A 25,692-nucleotide genomic window follows, 5' to 3' on the forward strand; every position below is an offset into this window, starting at 1 on the left:
TTCATTGTTGAGGAATGATGGTGGACATATTGAGCATTTCCTGTAAAGAACATCATCTTTGCTTTGTCTTACTTTGTTGTGCTAATTATTGCTATTCTGATCAGATGAAGGGTCATCTGTCGGACATTTTTTGAACTTTTGTATTTTTTTGGTTGTAATAAAAACCCATGTCATGTGCGTCAGTTAGTATCTCTCTGTCTACATTATTCCGTGATTTATTCAGTTTTTAAATTTATACTGACTTTTTGATCACCCGGTATTTCTGGCTTTTTTTTTTTACCCACAGTCGCCTTTATGTTTTCTTCTTCTGTCACCTTTTCATCATAATAAACGCAGCACCAACTGCCAGGCAAATAAGGGATGCGTAACAGTTTGCTTAAACGATGAGGGAACTTATAGGATTTTCTGTTCTTCGCAGTCCAGTCCACAATTAGAGCCTATCGAAGGGAAAGTCGTTTTTTATTATCTGCGTATTTTGAAATAAGTTTCTGAGATGATAATTTTAGGCTACAAATTGACTTGATTTTTCCTTTGATATCGCAGTGTTCAGATTACTATTAGCACTTACCAATTAATTTCACAGTTCACACATTGTAAGAACGGGCTACAATGGTTGTTTTGTTTGGATAGCAGTTACCATTTCTAACATCGCAAAATGGGAGGGACAACATGTGAGTGACATATCTTTTTTTTTTTTTTTTTTTTGTTTTGTTTTCAGAAGGTTGTGTATTTCACACAGTCGTCACTCGTACTGCAGAGGGTTTTGTTGTTCTGTGCTGCCTTGGTGAAATGTAGAAATATCTTGTGTTTAGTGTTTGCAGACAGTTTAGTTATGCGTTACTGCCTTCTTTTAATAAAAGAATGCAATTTATGTGGTAGCGTCCCCTTCAGAACTCGCCATCAAGGCACTTTAAATGCCACTTTTGCCAAACCCGTGTTTCAGAAATTTTTCTGAATAGTGACAGACAACTGAGAAATATTCTGATGTTTTGGTGCACGACTTGTATACACCGCGTACTTTATACTTACGAATGCTCCGATTATTTGTAATAATAAATACGGTACCACTCATATTTAATTATTAATGTGTACATTATATAGTAGTGGTCTTAGTAATAAAGTTACATTGTAATAAAATAGAAAGAATTATGCTGTTGAAATCTCCTTTTGTTTACAACTGAATACTTTTAATACTGAAACTCATAACATCTCACAATGAAAATACTGCGTTGTTGGATTGTGATTATTATAGAGTAGAATGCTTCTAGCATTAGTAAATAATAAATCCATAATAATGCAGCATCAGATAGCTGTACACAAAATTCTCACGGCAAACTCTTCACTTCTTTACAGGTATAAAAATGCATATTAAAACATCAAATGCCGATGCGCCCGAGAGAGAAAGATTTGTTGATTTTTATGCAATTTCATTATGTACAATTTGTATGTCTGTGATACAGGTCAGCTTAACCTAAAATCTTAAAAACATTAGCCTACATATTACAATATGAAACAACATGGCCTACTACACGTAAGGTCTATTTACGTACATCATACTACAATATTTTCAATTGATTACAATACATACATACCAGTAATAATAGCATTCCTCACTTCACACTGTTAAATTCTTCCTCCACTAAATAATTCGTTTACATGATGATGCTGAATTGTGTAGAAGTTTTTTAATATCCTTTTGCTTATGCTGCACTGTAGACTTGAGATGATGCTTTACCAGTCTTAGATTAAAAGTAAAGAATATAGTGACCGAGACAAAAATACTGCAGCATACAATGCTCGAAATGAGTTATCCAAAGTTCAGAAATCTAGATCTGGTGTAGGAGTAGATCAAGTATACCAGCCAACGTTATGGTATTTTGATCTGCTTGGCTTTCTTAGTGATCAAGAAACGCCAAGACCAAGCAGGAGTTCTCAGGTGGCGTTTATATCTTGTGAATGACCATCTGCATTTCTTTCTAGTAATGTACTGCCATTCGTGAATAAAATCATTGTTTCGTGTATGTACATAGATGGAAAAGTCATTTTTAGATTACAGAATGCAGTCCTACATGAATCATAGATTTGTTGTTTTATTGAAAATGTTTCTAATGGCCTTTTGCCTGCAATACAGAAATTCTTTTTGTGTTATTGCTGAAGGAGTTTCCCCGAACAGTAATTCCAAACTGTAAGTGTGGTTCAAATAATGCATGGTACTCTGTACGTAGAAGTTTTTTGTTAGCATAATCTGCTAGTTGTTTCATAATAAGTATTAATGGTGTTTAATTTGCAATAGACATTGTCCATAAGTTATCTCCATTGAAGCTTACTGGTGGATGTAATTCCCAAAAATCTTTTATCGAGCTAACTTCTTCCAGTCTTGTTTCATATATGAGTGTACCTATGTGATCTTCCTTTTCTCAGTGTGTGAGCACCATGAACATTGTCTTTTTTAGATTTATAGTTAAATATTTCTGTATGGGCCACTGTGCTGTATTATTTGCTAGCGTGAAAGCAATTCTTTCTCATGTTTCCAGATTTTCTTCAATATTCACTAGTTTCATGTTAGAAGCATTCAATACTTTTTATATCCTTCTTACCTTGAATATTGTTTACAAATAGGTAAAGAGAGTGGGCGAAGTACAGATCCTTGACGTACACCATACTTAATATGCCTGATTTCAGATCTGCATCAAGATTCTGTTGTCATATCCTGCCTTCTGTTACTGCTGAAATATGATTTTATCCTTTTAAAGTATGTCTGCGAATTACAGATGCCTTAGCTTGCAAGTTTTTAAAATACTTTTGACAGTTCCAGAACCTTACAAGAGAGGCAAGTGCCGACACACCTGATGTTTTAAATTCCTTAGTATCTCTAGATGACAGAACAATGAAAACCAATTAAACACAGGCCTAGTTTCATTTCTCACAGAGCACTTTATGGCAGTTCTGCACAGAAGAGGAAAATGTTAGCATGTTATGTGGGATATCACTCCTTGTTTTATATAGTAATAGTCTGTACATTAATATATCAGAATTAAATAAGTACTTTATTCACCATCATCAGTGATTACTGTGTGCACCAGTGAATACAAGAGAGCATGCCAATGCCTCTCAGAGAAATATGAAATTCCACTTCAGTGACACTAGTGTTGCTCTTTCATATAATTTGTATCTAATAATCAAAACCATAACAGATGAGTTGCCATGTAATTCTCAGTACTCAGTGTATGAATACTGTACATACGAGGTTGCCAGTCATGTATACACAACCTTGTCTAGAATCCACAGTGGGATCTGTATACTGATGCAGAACTCTTGGAACAAGTTGCTAACAGACATAAGGTAGGAAATAAAGCAGCCAAGGAGTCACTTAGAAAACATTAATAGTATGTAGTATCACCCAATTTTATAAATTATTGTTTCATATTCATCCTGACATGGAAAAATATTTTAGGATTCTATTATTTTTCAAATAGCAACTTTGGGATGTAATTGATGATTAAAAGGTATATACAATTGATCATTTAGCATAAAGAGAGAAATGAAAATTCCTATGTTTAATGTCACACCCTGTGGCTCTGCAGATGAGGATGCTGAGACACAATAGTTGACAACTCTTAACTTGAAGGTAACTGGTCTGAGTTTTGGAGGTAGAAGAAATATTCATCATCAGAAACTGGAGGAGAGGTTATGAATTACATATCCATATTATCAGGCATTGGACCATTGTCCGTATTTAACTCCCAAGGACTTCCACAGTGATTAATGGAGCAGCGAAAAGTGATGGTATTCAGACTGTCAGATGGGGATGTTAGGTATGGTGGCTGCATCCTGAAACTACTTGGGAAGAGTGAGGTGTGCAACAGCAGCGAGCTTTCAATTTCTTCATGCCTTACATTCTATACACATTTGAATCAACACTACATGGCACTAACAATTACTGCACTAATGCACACAGTATGAAATCGCATTTGGAATTTTGTTAACCAGTTGGAGCAAGAAACGGGCAATATATCTCTCTATGTCCTTGGCAGAAAGCAGGAGAGCAATTTGGTTCTGTCATTTAAACTTAACACTGAGTATGGGACCAACTTTAACTTCGGATTCTTCATAACACTTACCATCATTACTACCAGTTAATAGCTAGCGCGATATACAGAAACATTCTATTAAAACTGCTTCACTACACCAATGTATTTCTTAACTTGTTGCACATGCTTGAAAGTTATTTATACTAGGATCTAGAGAAAATGGAGACATCATGAGACAAGTGAGCATTATTCTCCGGTTATGCACACAAAATTATTTAAGTCGCCAAGTATTACACTACCTGATGTTCATTATGCACTTTGAATTTGAGTATGTAATAGCTTCCAGCCACTGTTATCACCCACATTTTCGTTGAGTAACATCTAGTGAATTTGACAGTTTATGTAGCGTAGTGGCAATGTGATGTATTGACAGTGTTTATAATGATAACAAATGACGATCAACAAACATACAGTTAGTGGATTTAGTGACTTTGGACATAAATATTCTATGGGGATTTCATATTGTCTGTGCATGTAATTGAGTGAGGATGGCTGCAGCATTTCTACAAGATCAGGCAACACTGGCAATTCAGTCACTATTTGCGGCACCTGCTGGTTTGGTGATAACTCCATGAAGTTGCCCTCTGGCCTCGGAGATACACTGCACTACATGGAATAGTGCACCTGGTGACAATCTGCTATGTTGTGAAGGAAAGAGCAGACGAGGTAGTCTGCTGTGAACTGTCAAACAATCTGTATTGATAGATTTAATTGCCGAATTATTACTACAAAGTGATGTTTCAATATTTTATGATCTGAAACAATATATACCCCCCCCCCCCCCCTTAGAAGAGTTGTGCATGTTATGTAGTAGTTTTTTGGAACCAGATAAGCGTGATTAAATTTTCAGCGCAGACCAAACTGCTAAGGAAATGAAGCCTATCAAGAGAAGAAACAAGATATCGAGAGGGGAGATATACTTCAAGAAAAGCAAGATAATTTCAGATCATTACAGAGGAGCATCTGAATTTATACACATACTCCCCTTCAAACTTTGAAGAAACGTCTCAGTACCTACCAACATGCATGATGCTAACATCTGTTTCCATCATTCCCAAGGCACATATCTAAAATATAACTGATACGCACCAAGAGTCAATGACCCTAAGTAACTATGAGAAAATGGTTGAGTCAGAAGATTAGTCTCATCATAAAATATTCTATACACACAAAAAAGAATGAATACCGTAAGCATGTAAAGAGCTCATGTTTTCAGCAGTAAGTTTGTTTTCCAATGTGGTTATCAAAATATTAACTGTTAAAATTTATCAATCCCTTCCAGTAAGTAATCTGTAAAAGTCAAACAATGACAGCAATCTTTATATGTACTTGTAGTTATCAGATAATGAATTTAACAGTTTCAGAATTATAGGTAATTAAATTTTAATTTTGTGACACCCATAGACCTGTAATTATCAGCATACAATATGTTAGACGTAAGGAATCTATTGGTTATGAACTGTAGATTAAAACTGAAGAAACTGCAAAAAGGTGGGAATTTAAGGAGATGGGACCTGGATAAACTGACTAAACCAGAGGTTGTACAGAGTTTCAGGGAGAGCATAAGGGAACAATTGACAGGAATGCGGGAAAGGAATACAGTAGAAGAAGAATGGGTAGCTCTGAGGGATGAAGTAGTGAAGGTAGCAGAGGATCAAGTAGGTAAAAAGACGAGGGCTAGTAGAAATCCTTGGGTAACAGAAGAAATATTGAATTTAATTGATGAAAGGAGAAAATATAAAAACGCAGTAAATGAAGCAGGCGAAAGGGAATACAAAGTCTCAAAAATGAGATCGACAGGAAGTGCAAAATGGCTAAGCAGGGATGGCTAGAGGACAAATGTAAGGATGTAGAGGCTTATCTCACTAGGGGTAAGATAGATACTGCCTACAGGAAAATTAAAGAGACCTTTGGAGAAAAGAGAGCCACCTGTATGAATATCAAGAGCTCAGATGGAAACCCAGTTCTAAGCAAAGAAGGGAAAGCAGAAAGGTGGAAGGAGTATATAGAAGGTCTATACAAAGGTGATGTGCTCGAGGACAATATTATGGAAATGGAAGAGGATGTAGAAGAAGATGAAATGGGAGATACAATACTGCGTGAAGAGTTTGACAGAGCACTGAAAGACCTGAGTCGAAACAAGGCCCCGGGATTAGACAACATTCCATTGGAGCTAGTGACGGCCTTGGGAGAGCCAGTCCTGACGAAACTCTACCATCTGGTGAGCAAGATGTATGAGACACGCGAAACACCCTCAGACTTCAAGAAGAATATAATAATTCCAATCCCAAAGAAAGCAGGTGTTGACAGATGTGAAAATTACCGAACTATCAGTTTAATAAGTCACAGCTGCAAAATACTAATGCATATTCTTTACAGACGAATGGAAAAACTGGTAGAAGCCGATCTTGGCGGAGATTAGTTCGGATTCCGCAGAAATGTTGGAACACGTGAGGCAATACTGACCCTACGACTTATCTTAGAAAATAGATTAAGGAAAGGCAAACCTACATTTCTAGCATTTGTATACTTAGAGAAAGCTTTTGACAATGTTGACTGGAATACTCTCTTTCAAATTCTGAAGGTGGCAGGGGTAAAACACAGGGAGCAAAAGGCTATTTACATTTTGTATAGAAACCAGATGGCAGTTATACAAGTCGTGGGGCACCGAAGGGAAGCAGTGGTTGGGAAGGGAGTGAGACAGGATTGTAGACTATCCTTGATGTTATTCAATCTGTACTTTGAGCAAGCAGTAAAGGAAAAAAAAGAAAAATTTGGAGTAGGAACTAAAATCCATGGATAAGAAAAACTTTGAGGTTTGCTGATGACATTGTAATTCTTCCAGAGACAGCAAAGCACCTGGAAGAGCAGCTGAACGGAATGGACAGTGTCTTGAGAGGAGGATATAAGATGAACATCAACAAAAGCAAAACGAGGAGAATGGAATGTAGTCTAATTAAATCTGGTGATGCAGTGGGAAGAGGATATAAGATTAACATCAACGAAAGCAAAACGAGGAGAATGGAATGTAGTCTAATTAAATCTGGTGATGCAGAGGGGAAATAGATTATAGATTCGTAAATAAGACACTTAAAGTAGTAGATGATGTTTTTCTATTTAGAGAGAAAAGTAACTGAGGATTGTCAAAGTAGGAAGGATACAAAATGTAGAGTGGCAATGACAAGAAAAGTGTTTCTGACGAAGAGAAATTTGTTAACATCGAGTATAGATTTAAGTGTCAGGAAGCCTTTTCTTAAAGTATTTGTATGGAGTGTAGACACGTTTGGATGTGAAACGTGGACAATAAATAGTTTAGAAAAGAAGAGAATAGAAGCTTTCGAAATGTGGTGCTACAGAAGAATGCTGAAGATTAGTTGGGTAGTTCAGGTAGCTAATGAGGAGGTACTGAATAGAATTGGGGAGGAGAATAATTTGTGGCAAATCTTGACTAGAAGAAGGGATCGGTTGGTAGGACATGTTCTGAGGCATCAAGGGATCACAAATTTAGCATTGGAGGGCAGCGTGGAGGGTAAAAATCGTAGAGGGAGACCAGGAGATGAATACACTAAGCTGATTCAGAAGGATGTAGGATGCAGTAAGTACTGGGAGATGAAGAAGCTTGCACAGGATAGAGTAGCATGGAGAGCTGCATCAAACCAGTCTCAGGACTGAAGACAACAACAAACAAAACAAGGACGTTTAAACATATGGTTATGGTAAAGGACAATTTCCTATATTCTAGAGTGCAGTGCCTTCATGCCATATGATGATATAGTAGTTCTATTTCTTTGTGCAGTTGGTGAGGTGTAGATGAGGTAAACTGGCAAAGACACATGAATTTTCATTAAGATGTTTTGTTCGAGTGCATTAAGTTGCTGCAGTTGTATCTATCATTACCAGTATTTTACTTGTATCAAGAGCAATGAGATCTGAGGTAATTTTAACATAGGAGGTGTATGACGAGAACACCAAAATCGAAAGTACTTATACTAATGAACTTTAAGATAATGGTGTTTGAACTGAGTCAGCATCTCAAAACATATATTTTTTTATTATAGTAAATGAGAAGTACACAGAGTGGATTACTGCTGCTGGATACGGACTCCAAGCCTAAGATCACAATAAAGGCCATTCTGTAAAAACTCAGATGCCAGAAAGAAGTTGCAACATGGAACTCTTCTGGTTGGAAAAGAGTAATATGGTCCAATGCCTCATCCTTTGCATTGTTTTCAGCAAGAAGTTGAATGTATGAACAGTGGACACCCAAACACTTCCGTCTATGGTACTTTGCACTATTCATTGTGTCCGCCTTGATAGCTGAGTGGTCAGCACGGCAGAATGCTACGCAAAGAGGCCAGGGTTCGATTCCTGGCTGGCTCGGAGATTTTGTCCACTCATGGACTGAGTGTTGTGTTGTCTTACTCATCATATCATCGCCATTGACACGCAACTCGCTGAAGTGGCGTCAGTCCAAAAGACTTGCACCAGATGACCAGTCTGCCCAATAGGAGGCCCTAGCCACATGAAATTTCATTTTCACTGTTCATTGTGGATATTGCTCTGTTATGGTACAGATTACAGTTTCATAGTATTATCGTGGTCCTGTAGCTACTTAATGTAATGAAGGAGGGGGAACAAGAGGGATTAACATTTTGTTGAGTCCACAGTTATTAGAAGACGAATATATGTTCAGGTTGGAAAAGAATTTATGAGAATATTCGTCACAATCTTAGTGAGGGAAACATCCAGGCTTGCATTAGAAATGTTTTAGAGATAGCAGATAAAAAATCTTTATTGCTGGATGAAGACTTGAATCCTGCTGTTCATGTGTCTTAATAACTATAATAACTCTCCAAATACTCTTTAAGGACCAACAATAGTCAAGGATTTTCTGGATATTCTAGGTGAATAAGTTCCTTCTATTGCAGAGATGATATTCACTAACCAGGAATCCACGTTCATAGATGACACCAACCCAGTTCACACAAGTATTATGTTTAGGCATTAAGGGCACTTCAGAACCACTGATGTGCCCTCTCCTTCGAAGGAGAAAAAATACAGAAAACTACAAAAACTAATTTTAGCAATTATGAAAGTCCCTGCTTATTATTAGAGCAAATAATCCAGTGCAGTTGCTCTTCACCATCATTATTGACCTACAGTGACTAGTTAAATCATTATAACCACTGACTAGCACAAAATTGAATGCCACCTGGTGTTGTCGTCGGCATTTGACACTGTAAGGGAAGTATATAAATGGACCAGAGACAAACAGGGAATAATTATATTGATGATAAGGGCTTCAAATGGGAAACACACTGACATTAGTGATTTTAACAAAAGCAGATTATTATAGCCCAGCGCCAGGGAACGAGCTTGTCAGAAATGGTGAAGTTGTTTGCATGCTACTATCCTGAGCATTTGTAGCAAGTGGTTGAAAGGCACTGAATCCACAAGCAAAGAACAAGGAGTCAGATGTCCTTACTTCATCAGAGAATGTGGCAGTCAGAAGCTCGCCCACTCCGCAAAGCAAGAGAAGTGGCGATCTGTGGCAGATCTGATGACAAGCGTACAGTGCTGGTGCAGGCACTAGTGTTTCAGAGCACATCATGCAGCACACATTGTTGAACATGGGGCTCTGCAGTAGATGACCCCTAAATGTGTCTATGCTAATGCAGTGACATTGTCAATTACAATGCAATGGGCCATAGGACCCGTTGTAGTAAGTGAATGCCAATGACAGCTGTGGATTATGTGAATGTTATTGTAGACCACCTGCTCCCCTTCATGCTTGATGTTTTTTGTGATGGTGATGGCATTTCCTGGCATAACTGTCCACATCACAAGGCTAGAATTGTGCTACAGTGGCTTGAGGAGCACGATAGTGAACTGACATTGATGCCGTATACACCATATTTGCCAGATCTGAAATGATAGAACACATCAGGGGTGCTACTGGATGCCAGTTCGGTGCCCACAAAACACTGGCTCATAATTTACAGGAATTGTGCAACCTAATCTGGTGTGACATACTACTGGAAATCTATGAAGGACTTATTGAATCAGTGCCATACAAAATTGATGCTGTACTGCATTCCATAGATGGACCAACATGCCATTAAGCATCCAGTCATAATGTTTTGCTTCATAAGTGTTGCACTTCATGAAAAATGGTACAATCAACTCAAGAGTTGTACACATAAGTTCAATAAAAAATTGCAGCTGTATGATGAGTTGTAGGTGATAAAATGCCATATTAAATATGCTCATTCAACACTCTTCACACATGCAAAGGATTTTAGTTATGACACATAACAAGCTTATATTTCATAATAAAGGACTGAGAAATGTTATTAAATGTTTGACACCAAGTGATGTATCATATCATCCCACTGTCCACAAAAATAATGAAATAATTGTAACTTCAAACATATTTTTTGTGTAAATATGACGTAACTCAACAGCAACGATGAGCATGATATCCTATGGTATTACATTCCCTGAGTACATGATTGATTGACTTTTGGCGTGTTGAATATACATTTGTTTGTACATCTACATCTTTTGAATCATGTTACTCTGTTATGTCACCAGCCTCTTCGTCCTCATCATTCATGCTTATATTATGAAGTTCATAAAATTTTACATTGCTCCATTTGTTATCTTTTCTTGGAAAGGGTTCACAGTAATATAAAACTTTTTGTAGGGCAATATTTTCACCATAAACCATCACTTAAAATTAAGCAAAGCATTTCTTTCATCTGTCCACCAGCCATTCCTGTGGCTACATTTAATGTCATGGCAGTGTAAGTACATTTTCCAACCCAGCCTATTCCATAATCCATTTTTTTCTTTTGTCTGTACTAATTATTCCCAACAGGAATCTTCCTATTCCTCTCTGAACAGTTCTCACATTTTCAATGATTTTCACATTAAAAGTCCATATTTTACTATCAAAAGTTAAAACATCTAATAAAGAATTATTGTAAACTTTCCTTTTCATAGACATTGGAAACCCAGTTTTCAAGTGAAACATTTTGAGCCTACACACATGCCAAAAAATTTGAGCGTCTTCTGTTATACAAAAACATTCATGCCCTAATCCAATACGGCCCAAGCAACAAAACCCAAGACCACAAGCTTCAGGAAACAAGTGTACTGCTGTTTACACATTCAGGTTATACATGGTTCAGTCACATTAATGTAACCACCTGTCAGAAGTCTGAATAACCAACTTTTGCAGCACAGACATGCAGGAAGAGAGTCAGCGACATTCTGGAAGGTACTGAAAACGATGTTGAGCTATGCCAACCCCAGTGCTATGGCCAGCTGTGCTAGGTTTCTCCAATGATTATACATGACATGGGCGTTTGGTGTCCAGGCGAGTACAGTAAACTCGTCCTAGTTCTCTTCAGATCATGCATGTACACTTCAAGCTGTATGACATGTTGCCTGCTGGTACATACCCTCTTTTGAAGTAATTTACATGAAAGATTCCTACCAAAAACACTGGAAATCATTGGGATTCTATGAATGTTGATTTAGTGAGACAACTGCTTCAGTCAATAAGTTGTGCATACCAGGAGCATTTTCTAAATGACCACACTAAATATGATAATACTGAGCGAGAGATGATCCATGAATCATGCCCATGTGTGAATGTCTCCCTCTCTTTAGTGATTGTCGCAGCTCTGCTTAAACATTTGCCCTTTAAAGGTTCACGTACAATTTACTGTACTACTTGAATAATAATCTGCACACCAGTGCAAGGAGTCTGCCTGGTAACCAACTCTACAGCCTAATAGAAGTTGCAATGCAAGCTGCTTCCTGCACCCCAAGAGTTGAAAATAATTTTCTTCTCCAAAATATTCCCCTACCTCATAGGTAGGATAGCTGATCTCTTCACTTGTCTTAGAAACACAAGCTACTTAGTAACTGCACCAGGCTTTGTATTCCCCTTCCATAACTACTTTTTAGCATGTAAAACTTTTTGTCCATTCTCCAGGCTTTCCCTCCCTAGCCATAGCTTGCAAATTATGTCCTTTGTCAGTCTGAAATTGTATGATTTTTCCCATGGTCTGTATAAGTGTTGAAACTATTGGAGTTGTCAACACTGAAGCTACCAGTGCCACTATGTTTCCAGAATCTCTTTGCTGATTTTGGACATTGTCTATAATCTAGCTTTCTTATGTGTAGCATAAGACTTTTGTCCCTAATCATTAAGAAACACTGTGATAGAAGAGTGGCATTGTGTTAAATGTATGACAAAATCCAATCTTAATGACTGATAACTAACATGATGTGTACAGTCACTGTATCAATGCTACTTTGATTCATTGATTTATTTCCTTAGTCAATTGCTCACTGCAGAACCATTGGATATAAACAAATGATTGTAATAGCACACAATATTATGCTGTACATCAAACAGACTTGTTACGATATGACCGCTTATGCAATAAAAAGCGTTCACATAGTATCAAATTACTATTTCTGTTTGCAGCATCTGTAATGAGCCTTGTGGTTGCGGCTATTCTATGGGGCTGCACTAATCCATTCATCAAAAAAGGAAGTTCAGGGGTAGAGGACATTAGTGAAAAATCTTCTACCAAAAAGTTTTTTAAAGAAGTTAAATTCCTATTGAGTAATTGGAAGGTTTGTATACTACTATGGATTGTTTTTCTTTGACATTCATAGTCTTCTACATATTCAGCAACTAGTATTTTTTATAATACAAGCAATTCATGTTATTCTTGCTTCTGATTTATAAGCTGTAATCATCATGTATAGCTGTCTGTAAATTCAATTTACATCTTTTACAGTACATGACACCTTTCCTTTTAAACCAGAGTGGTTCACTGTTTTACTTTTTGGCTCTTCAAAATACAGGTGACTATATTTTTACCTTATTTACCATATTCTGTGAATAATCTGTGAACTTCATATGACTTAAAACGCGTATTATAATCCATGATTTTTGTAAAGAAAATAACATTCTGATGGCGTGCTTTTCGTTGTTCAGCCAAGGCATTGATTGCATTAATTTTCCAGCATGATATATTGATCACTGATGCTGTTTTGCCATGTGTACTCATGCCTGAACTCCAGCCATCCATGAAGTATAGTCGGTGTTGCAATGGTGTTTGTAGATTAGTTCAACTCCCAGCCCCTGGTATGTCCTCTATTGCTTTGATGGCTGAGATGACTGCTGAATTCTCAATATCTCCAGTGCTGGATCTAAGGTCTTGCTTAAACTGAAATCTCCATCTTGGTTTATTAGGTTTTTGAACATCTTTATTTTGGTAGACGCATTAACTAGGCTGTCTGAGAAACTTGGTGTTTGCATCTTGTTACTGGTTGCATCATATTTTATGTGAACAATAATCGTGAAATGAAATGTAATGAGAGTAGAGTCAGGGTGCAAATTCCAAGCTTCTGAGACACTGTAACTAAAGATTCTCTTGAAAAAAAGATGAAAAACATAATAAACCAGGATGGAATTTTAAATTCAACCAGGACTCTGGATCCTGCATTTAGTTTATCAAAATCTCACTGTGTGTCTCATCCACCAGACCTAGAAAATACTAAGAGAATGTGTGCTTCACTGAATGTCACTGTAAGCTCTTAAAAAACATGAGCATCAAGGGGTGAAGTGGACACTAAGAGTCAAAATGGACTATAAATAGGAGCTTTGATACGCACATGCACATGCACACACAAGTTTTTGGGAGGTTTCCTTTGGTTATGAGGCAAATACATCAACTGGAAATCCCCTCCCAGATATTCTCGACTGGGAACCCATCTACCCCACTCCCAGCCTACTGGGATAACAGCTCTTATGAGTGGGTGAAGAAAGATTTAAAAAGTCTGACTAAAGTCCAGGCAGTTAGTAACCTCTTTAACACAGCTTGCAGCATCTGAAGAAGACAACTTGTTCAGCTGTCGAATGTCTTGCAGAAAAATGGAATCAACAACTTGGCTGAATATTCTAAAGTACCTTATTAATCAGTCACTGCCAGAAAACCAGTGAGGTCAAATTGTGTCATCTGCCTTCAACAACTGATGGGCAGTGTACATTGTAACTGCAAATACAGGATTTTAAAATATATGCCCAAAAAGATACACTGGTCAACATTCAGGGAAGTATGCTTTATAGAATTATCACAGTAAAAAAATTGTATGGGAAAAGTTGATAAGTACATGTGTGACATGCTTATTCTGTACTACTGCCAATATAAGATGAAACGTTTTCAGCTGGTCACTTTTTAATATAAGTTTTTGGAAATGGAAACCATGTATTGAGTCAATAAGAATGAAAATTGAATGGTGCAACTTATCTTTATAGCTGCCTCAAAACTCTGAGACATTAAGCACATTGCATGAAGGAGATGTCATTAGGAATCATGCAGTTTTTTTATACCATATTACTTCAGAGCACTTAAAAAAGATTATGTATAGTTTTGGAACGTTTGTACATATTAACTGGAGTGACCCAACAAGCTACCAAAAAGTTGGAGAGAGTAAACATTAATATTATGAAAAGGGTTGGTTGCTACTCACCATATGGAGATGTTGAGCCGCAGACAGCCACAACAGAAAGCATACAGTTGAGCTGCCAAAAGGCATTCTTCTAAAATAAATAATTAAATAAATAAAAAGTAAAAAAATAAATAAATACATTGACGCAAGCACAACTCTCTCTCTCTCTCTCTCTCTCTCTCTCTCTCTCTCTCTCTCTCTCTCTCTCTCTCTCTCTCCCTCTCTCCCCCCCCCCCTCCCCCTCACACACACACACACACACACACACACACACACACACACACATATATATATATATATATATATATATATGACCACTACGTCTGGTCTCTGTGGTCAGAAACAGCAGTCATGAGTGTTTTCTACATTAGGAGAAGGCCTTTTGGCCAAAAGCCTAAACATACAGCAGTCTTTTGGTTGTGCCTTTCTGCTACTTAACTTCTCCTCTATATGAGGAGTAGCAGTCTATCTGTAGCGGTAGTGGCAAATTATCTTGCTGCAAAGTGCTGCTTGTCAAAGAAGTTTATGAGACGTTATGTAGTCATAGTGTTGTTTACTCTTTTTATTTACTTTTGGTCATCATATGTAACCAGAGATGTATTTTATGCATTGTCTCTGTAGTTGTGCTTTGTAAATGTTGACACAAATCTTGTCAAATACCAAACATTTAATGGTGACAACCACATTATCACGCTGCTTAGTGAGTTAAATGACTGTGTCGGCAACAGCATACATGTAAACCTTTTGTACCACAATGTACACATGAGACAACGATGCCAGCCATGCTGTGAAGTTCTCATGCAACTTACAGAGGAGCATAGACTACACTTGTGTCAGAACTAGCAGCCACAAGTGAGATGCCATTGATCTCAGCAGCCAGCCATGTATCCACGAAACCGTCTCCCTTTTGGTAACAAAGCCCAATACTTTGGCTTGCTCAATTGGAGAGCCAGTTTGTGTTGGCACATGTCACTGCCGATGAGAAGAAGTATAACTACGTCATTGCGGCACTAAATGAAAAGATGGCCAGCAAAGCAAAGGATGTCCTAAGCAGCCAGAATATGAATAGTGCCGGAATATGAACAGGTGATTCCCCTGCCGTGGAATGGTACTCAGCGATTAAAATCACACTAATCAATGACTGTAACAGTCAGAGACCAAGAGACTGGAGAAATTGCTGCACACAGAAGAGCTTGGTGATCCAACACCATTGCAGTTATTATGTCGTCTGTGCACTTTGGCAAATAATGCAGTCACTGTAACATACGGAGATGTATCTGGATGTCACGCCTGCCCAAGGGCGCACAAAAGATACTTACGGTGTGTGCCAGAGCTTTAGACGCACTCACGCTGACAGCCAACCGTATAGTCGAAAGGTATCTGTGTGCTAGAAAGGCACTGCTACACCACAACCAGAGAGTCCCGCCACAGCAACATTTACATCGCTACAGGCACATCTGGCAGAGCTCATAGCACTGGTTGTGAATGTGCATTCTAGTACCAACTAATGTCGGCACCATAGCTCAACTTGGAGTCGTAGCTGCTCGCCATCAACCTTGAGGATATGTTGGTACTACAGATGATTTGGTACAGAGACCACGAAATGTGACCTGCCATTTAATGACAAGGGCTCATTGCTGATGGCAATTGACTCAACAGATCTCTGAGCGATACACAAAATAGCGGTTCTTGACAGACGCTGGAGCAGATGTGTCAGTTAACCCAACCAAATGCCTACCTCAGGTAGTCGTGACGATTGTCACCTGTTTACCGCCATTGGCTCCACCAGTCAGACATATGAACATTAGCTCTCAATCTTGGTCTCCAATGTTGATTCAAATGGCAATTCATAGTCGCTGACATAGAATATCGGATATTAGGAGCAGACTTTTTTCATACTTTGGACTTCTTCAGACCTCAAACACAACAGTCTTCTGGGCACGACAACCAACCTAAGGAGCCAGAATACGAACAGTGCCGGAATATGAACAGTAACGGGTGATTCACCATATGTTGCACTCCTTCAGCAGTATCTGGAGATTACGCAGTAGTCACCCACACTTGCACCAGTCAACACAGTATGATGCGCTACATGTTAACAACTCCTACACAACACCATCCATGCATGACCACTGTGTTTGAAACTGTATAAGTTTAAACCAGCAAATTAGGACTTTGCATTCTTGCTGGTGCAGGGAATCTGTCAACCATCTAGTAGCAACTGGTATCTGCCTCTCCACAACCTGCCACAGAAAACTAATGGATGGTGCCCCTGTTGCAATTATCATCAGCTCAACAAACAGACTATTCCTGATTGATACCGCATGCCCCACATTGAGGGCTTCGCACACAACATACATGGTAAATGCATCTTCTCTGCTATGGATATATTGCGAGCTTACTATCAAAAACCAGTCATGCCAGAGGACATCCCCAAAGCAGCTGAGTGTATCCCATTCAGACTTTTTGAATTTACTAGGATGCTATTTGGTCTATGCAACAGTGCCCAAACTTTTCAAGGGTTTATGGACAAAGTGATACATGATCTTAATTTCTGTTTTATCTATATTGATAATGTTTTAGTGATGTCCAGATCAGGGGCAGTGTATTTAGAGCATTTATGCACGCTTTTCAACTGTCTTTGTGCACACAGTTTGCTTATAAATCCAGTGAAGTGTGTTTTCGGAGCACCAGTGGTGCACACCATCAACACCCATGAAACACAGCCCCCACAAGAAAGAGTCAAGACGATATTGAATCATCCACAACCAATAACAATACATGAGTTCGTCAGTTTCTAGGTGTCACAAACTTATATAGGCATTTCATTTGTAACTATGCCTTATTGGCGGCACCTTTAAATGAGTACCTAGGAAAATGTGTTAAACTGGGATTTGAACCCGGGATCTCCCATATACTAGGCAATTGCATTAAGCACTGCACCACCCAGACACAGTGTTTATCACAATTTTGTGGACTATCTTTGCACACTTCTTGGCCGACCCACACTTGCACCTAGCATCACCTACCCACAGTCCCTGTCCATGTCCTGAAGACTTGTTTGAAAGAACAGGCACAGTGCAGAATCCACAACTTAATTGGAGGGGGGGCGGGGAGGGGGGGGGGAGAAAGGAAAGGAAATTGAAGGGATTATTGATATCAGCTGCATTGGGACTTTACGTAGACTCAGCAGCAATGAATATAAATGTGTGCAAGACCAGGATTTGAACCCATGATCTCCTGATTATTAGGCAGTTGCATTAACCATGTCCGAAAGAAGAGACATCAAGCATTCATATAATTGATATGCCTTGATGGGCAATGAATCCACCTTCTTCAGTGTGGATGCATGATTATGTCTGACCTCCTGCAGGAATCTCAAACTAGTGAGCATGGAGGACATGGCATCGGCAGGAACTGTGGATAGGTGGCTCTTGGTGGGAGTTTATGTCGGCCGAGAGGCATACCAAGCTGGTCCACACAATTGCTATAAACACTGTGTCTGGGTGTGACAGTGGTTAACACAACTGCCGATCCGGCAGACATTTTCGCTTGTCACTGCTGATTTTACATTAAGCCCCAATGCAGCTGACATCAATAATCCCTTCCCTTTTCTTGTCATTCCTTTCTCCCCCCTCATGGAAAGGGGGGGGGGGATGAATGTTGGAAGAAGTACACAATCTTACAAAGAAGAAGTGATGTGGACAAAAGAGAGAGGTAGTTGGAAACGGGTTAACAGAGGTGTCATCCAGGAGGATTGTGAGACCATAGGGTATTCTGGAGAGATAATTCCCTAGTGTGTAGTTCAGAGAAACGTGTGCTAGAAGGAAGAATGCAACAGCCTGTGTAATGAAGCCGATCTTGAAAGTCACTCATATAGGGGTGTGCAGTATGTTGGGCAACTGGATGGTCAAGTTTGCGGCTCACCACAGATTGGCGGTGGCTATTCATTATATTAGACTGTTGGTTACCTATCATATCTACAGAAAATGCTTTGCAGTAATTGTGACATAGCTGACATATAACGGCTGTTTTCTCATGTGGCCCTGTCTTTTACTGGGTAGGAAATGCTTGTTGCTGGGCTACAGGAGGCGGCAGGTGGCTGCATGGGATAGGCCTTGCATCTGGGTTGACAACAACGAGTGCTGGGTTGGAATATGGATGGACAAGGATAGTCTATAGGTGGATCGGTGAAGGGACACTGCTTTGGTTGATGTGAGTAGATTTCTGGGTAAGTATCATAATCAAAGCACTTGTGAGGAGGTTGTTAAGCTTTTCAAGGTCAAGTTGATACTGGGTATTTGTAGGAGTGTTCATCGATGGGTGGTTAATAGATTTACCGGTCTCAGAGGATGATATGGCAGGGAGATCTGTATACAGCTGAGCTGGTAGGATATTGTCTGTCAATAAAGGTTCTGGTAAGGTTGTCAGTATATTTTGTCAAATCAGGCTTTCCAAGGCAGATGGCTGTCAAAGCTGTAAAGAAGAGGCTTTTCAACATGGAGTGGATGATAGCAGTCAAAGTGGAGGTACTGTATGTGGTTGGTGCACTTGATGTAAAAGGATGTACTCATGGAGCTGTTGTCTAAGAGTGCAGATTGGCATTTGGAAAGATGGCTTATGCAGCTGAGAAGGATCAGGTGGAGCAGGTTTTGGAGTTGGTGCTGAGGATATGAATAAATGTTGTCCTCATCATGAGTCCAAATCATGAAAATGTCATCAGTGCATCTGAACCTGTCAAGGGTTTTAGGTGTTGACTTGATAGGAAGGATTTCTCCAGATGGTCTATAAATAAGTTGACACAGGATGGTGCCATGTGAGTACCCATGACAGTATCACTGATTTGGTTATAGGTTTGGAATTCAAAAGTGAAATAATTGTGGGTCAGGATGTGGTTGGCTATGAGGATTAGGAAAAAAGGGACAGGTTTGGTCTCAGGCAGGCTGTCACTGGAAAATGTAGTGTTCCATGGCTCCAAAGCCATGGGCATGAGGGTTGTTGGTGTATTAGGATGTTGCACCCACAGTAACCTACAAGGAGTTAGGAGTAACGGGACAGAAACTGTGAAAAGGCATGAAGGAAGTGAGCAGTTTCTTGAATGTAGGGTGTGAGGTTACAGACAATAGTTTGGAGGTATTGGTCAACAAAGGTAGAGGTTTGCTGTGGGCAGATTGTACCCAGCCACAATGGGATGACCAGTAGGGAGGACTGAGGATTTGGGTTTGGGGAGTATGTAAAAGGCAGGGGTGCTGAGAGTAAAAGAGGGGGGGGGGGGGGGGGATTGCTGGTGTGAGGAAGGAAATGCATTCAGGTGTCAAGTTTTGGGATAGAGACCTAAGGGTTTGAGGAACTGCTGGAGATCATGTTGGACTTCTGGAATGGCATCATGTCTGTAAGGTTTGTATGCAGAGGTGTTGGAAAGTTGATGGAGGCCCTCAGTCACATAGTCACTGTGATTCATGACCATTGTGGTAATGTCTTGGTCTGTGGGGAAGGATGATAAGATCTTGATTGGTTTCCAGATAACAGATAGCTGTATGTTCTATTTGAGTGGTGTTGAACTCACTGGGAAGAGATGTAGGATAGGAAGGTGAAGTCAGGTCACAAAGGGATGACTGCAAGGAAGGGATGAAAGAGAAGGAAGATCATGGTTGGAGGGAAGTCAGAACTGTTTCATCCCCTTGTGCCATTTAGTTCAAAGAAATCCATGCCCAAACTGTTGGAGATGACAAGTGCTAAACAGGCCAACATGCTGTGCTAGACAGTTGCAATACAAGCTGACTTCTGGATACTTGGTATGTAGATAAATGCTGATTTTTTTCATGCAATACTGTTCTTGTGGACATCAGAACTAATTCAGTTAATGTACCTTTTTTAATATGTATATTATTAATAAAATCTTTCAAACATTACTTCAAAATATAAATATGAATGTATATTGTTATACATAAACAATAATTTAATAGAAATTATAATCCTCTATGGCATCTTCATGTGTTACTTCTGAAGAAGGTATGTTATAACACAATTCCGAAAAACAGATATTGTCAACAAAAAATCTAACTACAAGAAAAAATGCTCCGCTTTAATGAATTTCCAATAGGAAAATACCTACAACTCCAAAAATTAGTACCGTAGTCTTGCGTGGTATGGTAGTTTTGTAAACATCATGGTAGATGTAAAGGTGCTTTACACTCCATCATTCCCAAGTCATTTCACTTCATGCTTTGTGTTTTACGCAAACTTTGCACTTCCTTATTGGGTGTTTTTTTTTTAGTTTTCAGGTTGATATGTTCCCCTTGGGAAATGGGCACAATATTGTACTTTGAATTGAAGAGGTGTTTCACCTAGTGGATGTTTTCCTCATTTTACAAAGTCCAGTAATTGGACATTTTTAAAAATTGCCTCTGCTAGATTTATTTGACAATCAAAATATTTTTCCATTCTTTGACTGTGTATTGTTTTATGGATAATGTACGTATTGGACAGAGCCATGTCTGTTATATATACAAAAATGTTTCCTGTATCCTTTGAGGAATTTTCTTATGATTGGGAGACAGGCCAACATTTGAGCTTGATGATTTATTATGCCCATTCCCTTATTGTATTCGAGGATGCATTGGTGCTTCATTTTTTTTCTAAACTGTTTGTCTGTGTGTTCAACCCTCTCTACAGTGTCTTATTTCATTAATATCATTTACACATCAAGCTTGTATTCTGATCTCAGAGCCAACAAATTTTTACAATTTTCTCATAAACATTCTCCTTTCTTAGTTTTTGAATATTCTTTGACATATTTTGCATACCGTCCTGATAACATTTATGTTTTCGTGGTGTAATTTTAAAAACAGGTTGGGAGAAAAGTCCCAGTTGTCAAGAAACATAGTATATTCCTTATTCACTATGAAAATTGACAAGTTAATGAAAGCATTCTCTGATATACTGCTGTTGCTATCAGTTTTGTCCTGGCCAGGAAATATTTTGAAACCATAACAATAACCAGTACTTGCCTCTGGTAGTTTGTGAATTTCTAATGCAAATCTCACTCTTTTTGAAAGAGTAGATTGTTTGTATGCTAAATGTACTTAATCTTTCATTAAAACCTGTCTATCTGACATTTTCATCTGGTATGTGAATTTCTTTAACTTTTTCAGGCCAAATAATAGATCTTATGTTTCAAAACTGGTTGGTACTGTCAGTAGTTTCATTTTTGCAAAAATATAAGAAACTCCAAATTTGTTTAAATATTTTAAGAGACATTAGTTTTTTAAAAAAATATTCACATTTGTGCTACTGGTCTTAATATGTTTGGATGTTTAGTTTTCTGACTTGAGCCATCAAGATGCACAGTGCATAGTTGGCCTTCATTTTGTCAAAAACAACAGGGTATCAAGTGTCCTCCTCTTTCTGCTTTGTGCCCTTCATGGTCTGTTATCTGACATGTGAAGAGATTTGTTTCTGTGGAAAATATTTCCCACAATTCGTTATCAAGCATAATAAAAAATAACTCTAATAATCCTGGGTGTTCAGTTAAATGATTTGAAATAGAGGCTTTTATGCCATAAGTTTCACAATATTTCCAAATGATTGGTGTGTTTTTCACTTCCTGCCTGATCCATCATACACATGATTGAGGCATTGTATTTTCTCTTACTATCATTATCTGCAATTGAAAGCTTTGCAAACTTTCCCTTTTGTACAAAGATGTCTCTATCTCTGGATTTTTCGTCACTATTTCCGCGTAAACACCCCACTCTTGACATTATGTAAAGGTCTATTAAATTTTTATTCAAAAATGAGGGTACAAAACCACTAGCACGCATAATGTAGATTTAATAAATTGTGACCAATTCTCATAATGGTAAGAACCAAACCACAATTATAACTAACAAGGTTTTGTCTAATGGGATGCAATCATGATGTTTACACTTGTTCAGAACATTTTTTCGTGCGTGTGTGGCTAGATGTTTACATTTGGCCCAACTTCTGTTCTCACATGTGTAACTTGTTATGTTTATGTTTGGCCTGCATTTGTTTTCATGAGTCAGACTCATCAAAGTACAGCAAGGGATTGAACAATGTTTTGTATGGAGATTTGGTTGACTGTTATTAGTGGGGTGCATGGCGAAGAAATGTATCCACTGCAGAGAATGATAAAGGAAAGAAGATCCTTTACGAGCCCAGTATGGTTGAACTTAGGGTTTGGGCTAAAAATACGGTATATAGAAAGTACTCAAACTTATGCAGGGATCAGAATTTTGGCAGAAAAGTTGATAATAGTGTTAAGGGAGCTTTGTGTTTCATGGAAGGCGTAAGGAAGTTTTTGGGAATGTGGAAGTAAGTCAGCAAGCCACAGCGAGGGAGCTATGAGTGGGGGCTAGATCAGATTGGTAGGATCTTTCTTGGTTGCAGGTAATACCATGCAGGCATAGGAGAGGAGTAGCATGCTGTTCCAACTGTTGAAGGGCAGACGTTTCTATTGCAGCGATGGCACTCCAGAAGTTGCGGTCAAACAGTAAAAGGATTTTGTGAACGGAGTAGAGGCTGTCAAGTATGCTTTGAGCTTGGATTGTATGTTTATGATGGACCAGATGGTGAAGGACAGGTGGAATTGGAAAAGTTGAAGGTTCTTGTGGGAGATGAGATATCCTACCCACATCACCCCAACTAGTGTTCCACAGCCCAGCCAACCTACAGAATATCTGTGTTCATCCCAATTCCAATCTCACTCCCAGTACTGCACCTTGTGGGTCATTCCCCTGTTGTTCGCCCAGATGGAAGACCTGCTCCATAACCCACACACCATCTCCTACTATAGTCCTGCCACAGGCATTTCCTACCCACAAAAGGCAGAGTCACATGTGGAAATAGCCATGTTCTGTGTCAGTTTTGCTGCAGTTACTGTACAGAACTCTATGTGGGCATGACAGGTAGGCCTAGATAGCTGTTTACTTACATGAATGACCACTGCCAAACTTTGACAAACTTTCAGCTTGACCATCCAGTTGTTGAACATGCTGCGCACCACAACACAATTGATTTCAGCACTATGGGGGCCATTGGATATTTGCTTCCAGCACAAGTTTCTGTGGACTACACACGTGGGAATTGTCTCTCCAGCATATGCTGACCTCTCACAATTCCCCTGACCTGAACCTCTCCTAACCTATTTCCCACTGCCTTTCCTTAGCTTTTCCCTTCTCTCTTCTGTTCACACCACCCCTTCCCTGGCCTAATTGTGTACTGCCTCTCTATGTATGTATTTTATGAGGAGGTACCCCAAAAAAATGGAATTAATTTTTAAAAGCTATATATTTTCAAATTGTTTGCTAAACAACCTTATCCCCTTCAAAATACTCTCCACTACAACTAATACATTTGTCCCTATGTGCTTCCACTGTTCAAAACATTTTTTATAGTCATCTTAGCTGACAGCTCCTTCCTTGCTTTTTACTTGACTGCTTCCACAAACTGTGTCCTTTCATGCCTCTTTTCATGTGTAGAAATAAAAAAAGAGTCACATGGTGCCAGGTCAGACGAGTAAAGTGTGTCCTTTCATGCCTCTTTTCACGTGTAGAAATAAAAAAAGAGTCACACGGTGCCAGGTCAGATGTGTAAAGTGTGAGGGGCAGTGGAACCATGCCATTTTTAGCCAAAAACTGTCTAACAGAGATGACTTCTGATGCAGGTGCATTGTCGTGGTGAAAGAATCAGTCTCCTATCTGCCATAAATCAAGTCTCTTTTTTTTTTTTTTTTTTTTTTTTACTAAACCAAGCTCCAAGACAAACCACTAATCTCTGACAATTGATCAGTTGTCTGTTGACAGTCTGTAAGCACGAGCTCTCGATTTTTTCCAATATTTTCGTTGATTCGGGCAGATGATGGACTTACATCCAGAACAAGGTTAATCATTAATTGAGATGTTCCCATTTTTAAATTGAGCAAACCACTCGTACACTTGAGTTTTTCCCATAGTGTTGTCTTGGTACGCTGTTTCAACATTAAAACAGTTTCAACAGGATTTTTATGCAGTAGAAAACAAAATTTCACAGCTGCACATTGTTGACTTAAATTTGCCATCATAAAAAACAAAACACGAACAAAACAGCACTAGCAAAAACAATCACTGCAGATGAACAGAACAAGCCAGGTCAACAATAGGCAGCACTGAAGTGGCAATGAGTTGTGCTATACTCGTCTACGAGCAGAAATGCATACTACATGAGCTCCACCCATGGCAATGTTATTTTGGATTTTTATGGGGACCCCCCTCATACCTACTCTACCCTCTGAACTCCTTTCTTCTTCTTGTGCAGTTGCTGAGACATATGTTCAAAGACCTGTCTTGCACCATCCTGCTAACCTTCCCCCTCTTGCTCTGACTTGTGCATCCTTACCTAGACCCTCACCACTTCTCTCAGCCCAGGCAACTGCTCCCTCTGTTATGTGTGTCGATGTGCTACACACCAGTCTGCTTATACACTGAAGCACCAAAGAAACTGGTATAGCCATGTGTATTCAAATACACAGCTATGTAAACAGTCGGAATACGGTGCCGTGGTTGGCAACGCCCGTGTAAGACAACAAGTGTCTGGTGCAGTTTGTTAGATCAGTTACTGCTGCTACAATGGTAGGTTATCAAGATTTAAGTAAGGTTGAATGTGGCATTATAGTCGGCGCACGAGCCAAGATGGGACAGAGTATCTCTGAGGTAGTGATGAAGAGGGTATTTTCCTATACGACCATTTCATGAGTGTCCCGTGAATATCAGGAATATGGTAAAACATCAAATCTCCAACATCACTGCAGACAGAAAAAGATCCTGCAAGAATGGGACCAACAACAATTGAAGAGAATCATTCAATGTGACAGAAGTGCAACCCTTCCGCAAATTACTGCAGATTTGAATGCTGGGCCATCAGCAAGTGTCATTGTGTGAACCATTCGACAAAACGTCATTGATATGGGCTTTTGAGCCGAAGGCCCACTCATGTACCCTGCACGACACAAAGCTTTATGCCTCACCTGGGCCCGTCAACACCAGCTTTGGACTGTTGATGA

General features: G+C 39.0%; 1 protein-coding gene across 3 annotated transcripts in view; it reads left to right on the forward strand.

Moving 5' to 3' along the window:
• Positions 1-401: 401 nt before the first annotated feature.
• Positions 402-25,692, forward strand: part of LOC124619615 (transmembrane protein 234 homolog) — a 36,586-nt gene continuing 11,295 nt past the window's right edge. The window contains exons 1-3 of one of the 3 annotated variants that reach the window (XM_047146122.1): positions 402-671; positions 12,595-12,746; positions 12,914-12,980. In XM_047146122.1, the coding sequence (XP_047002078.1) occupies positions 656-671; positions 12,595-12,746; positions 12,914-12,980 (235 nt within the window). In that variant the 5' untranslated portion in view covers positions 402-655. Of the gene's footprint in view, positions 672-727; positions 1,062-1,379; positions 1,461-12,594; positions 12,747-12,913; positions 12,981-25,692 lie in introns of those variants that run through there. The other 2 variants (XM_047146123.1, XM_047146121.1) reach the window with 2 other exon arrangements.

This window comes from Schistocerca americana, chromosome 6 (assembly GCF_021461395.2).
Source record: "Schistocerca americana isolate TAMUIC-IGC-003095 chromosome 6, iqSchAmer2.1, whole genome shotgun sequence".
Lineage (NCBI taxonomy): Eukaryota > Metazoa > Arthropoda > Insecta > Orthoptera > Acrididae > Schistocerca > Schistocerca americana.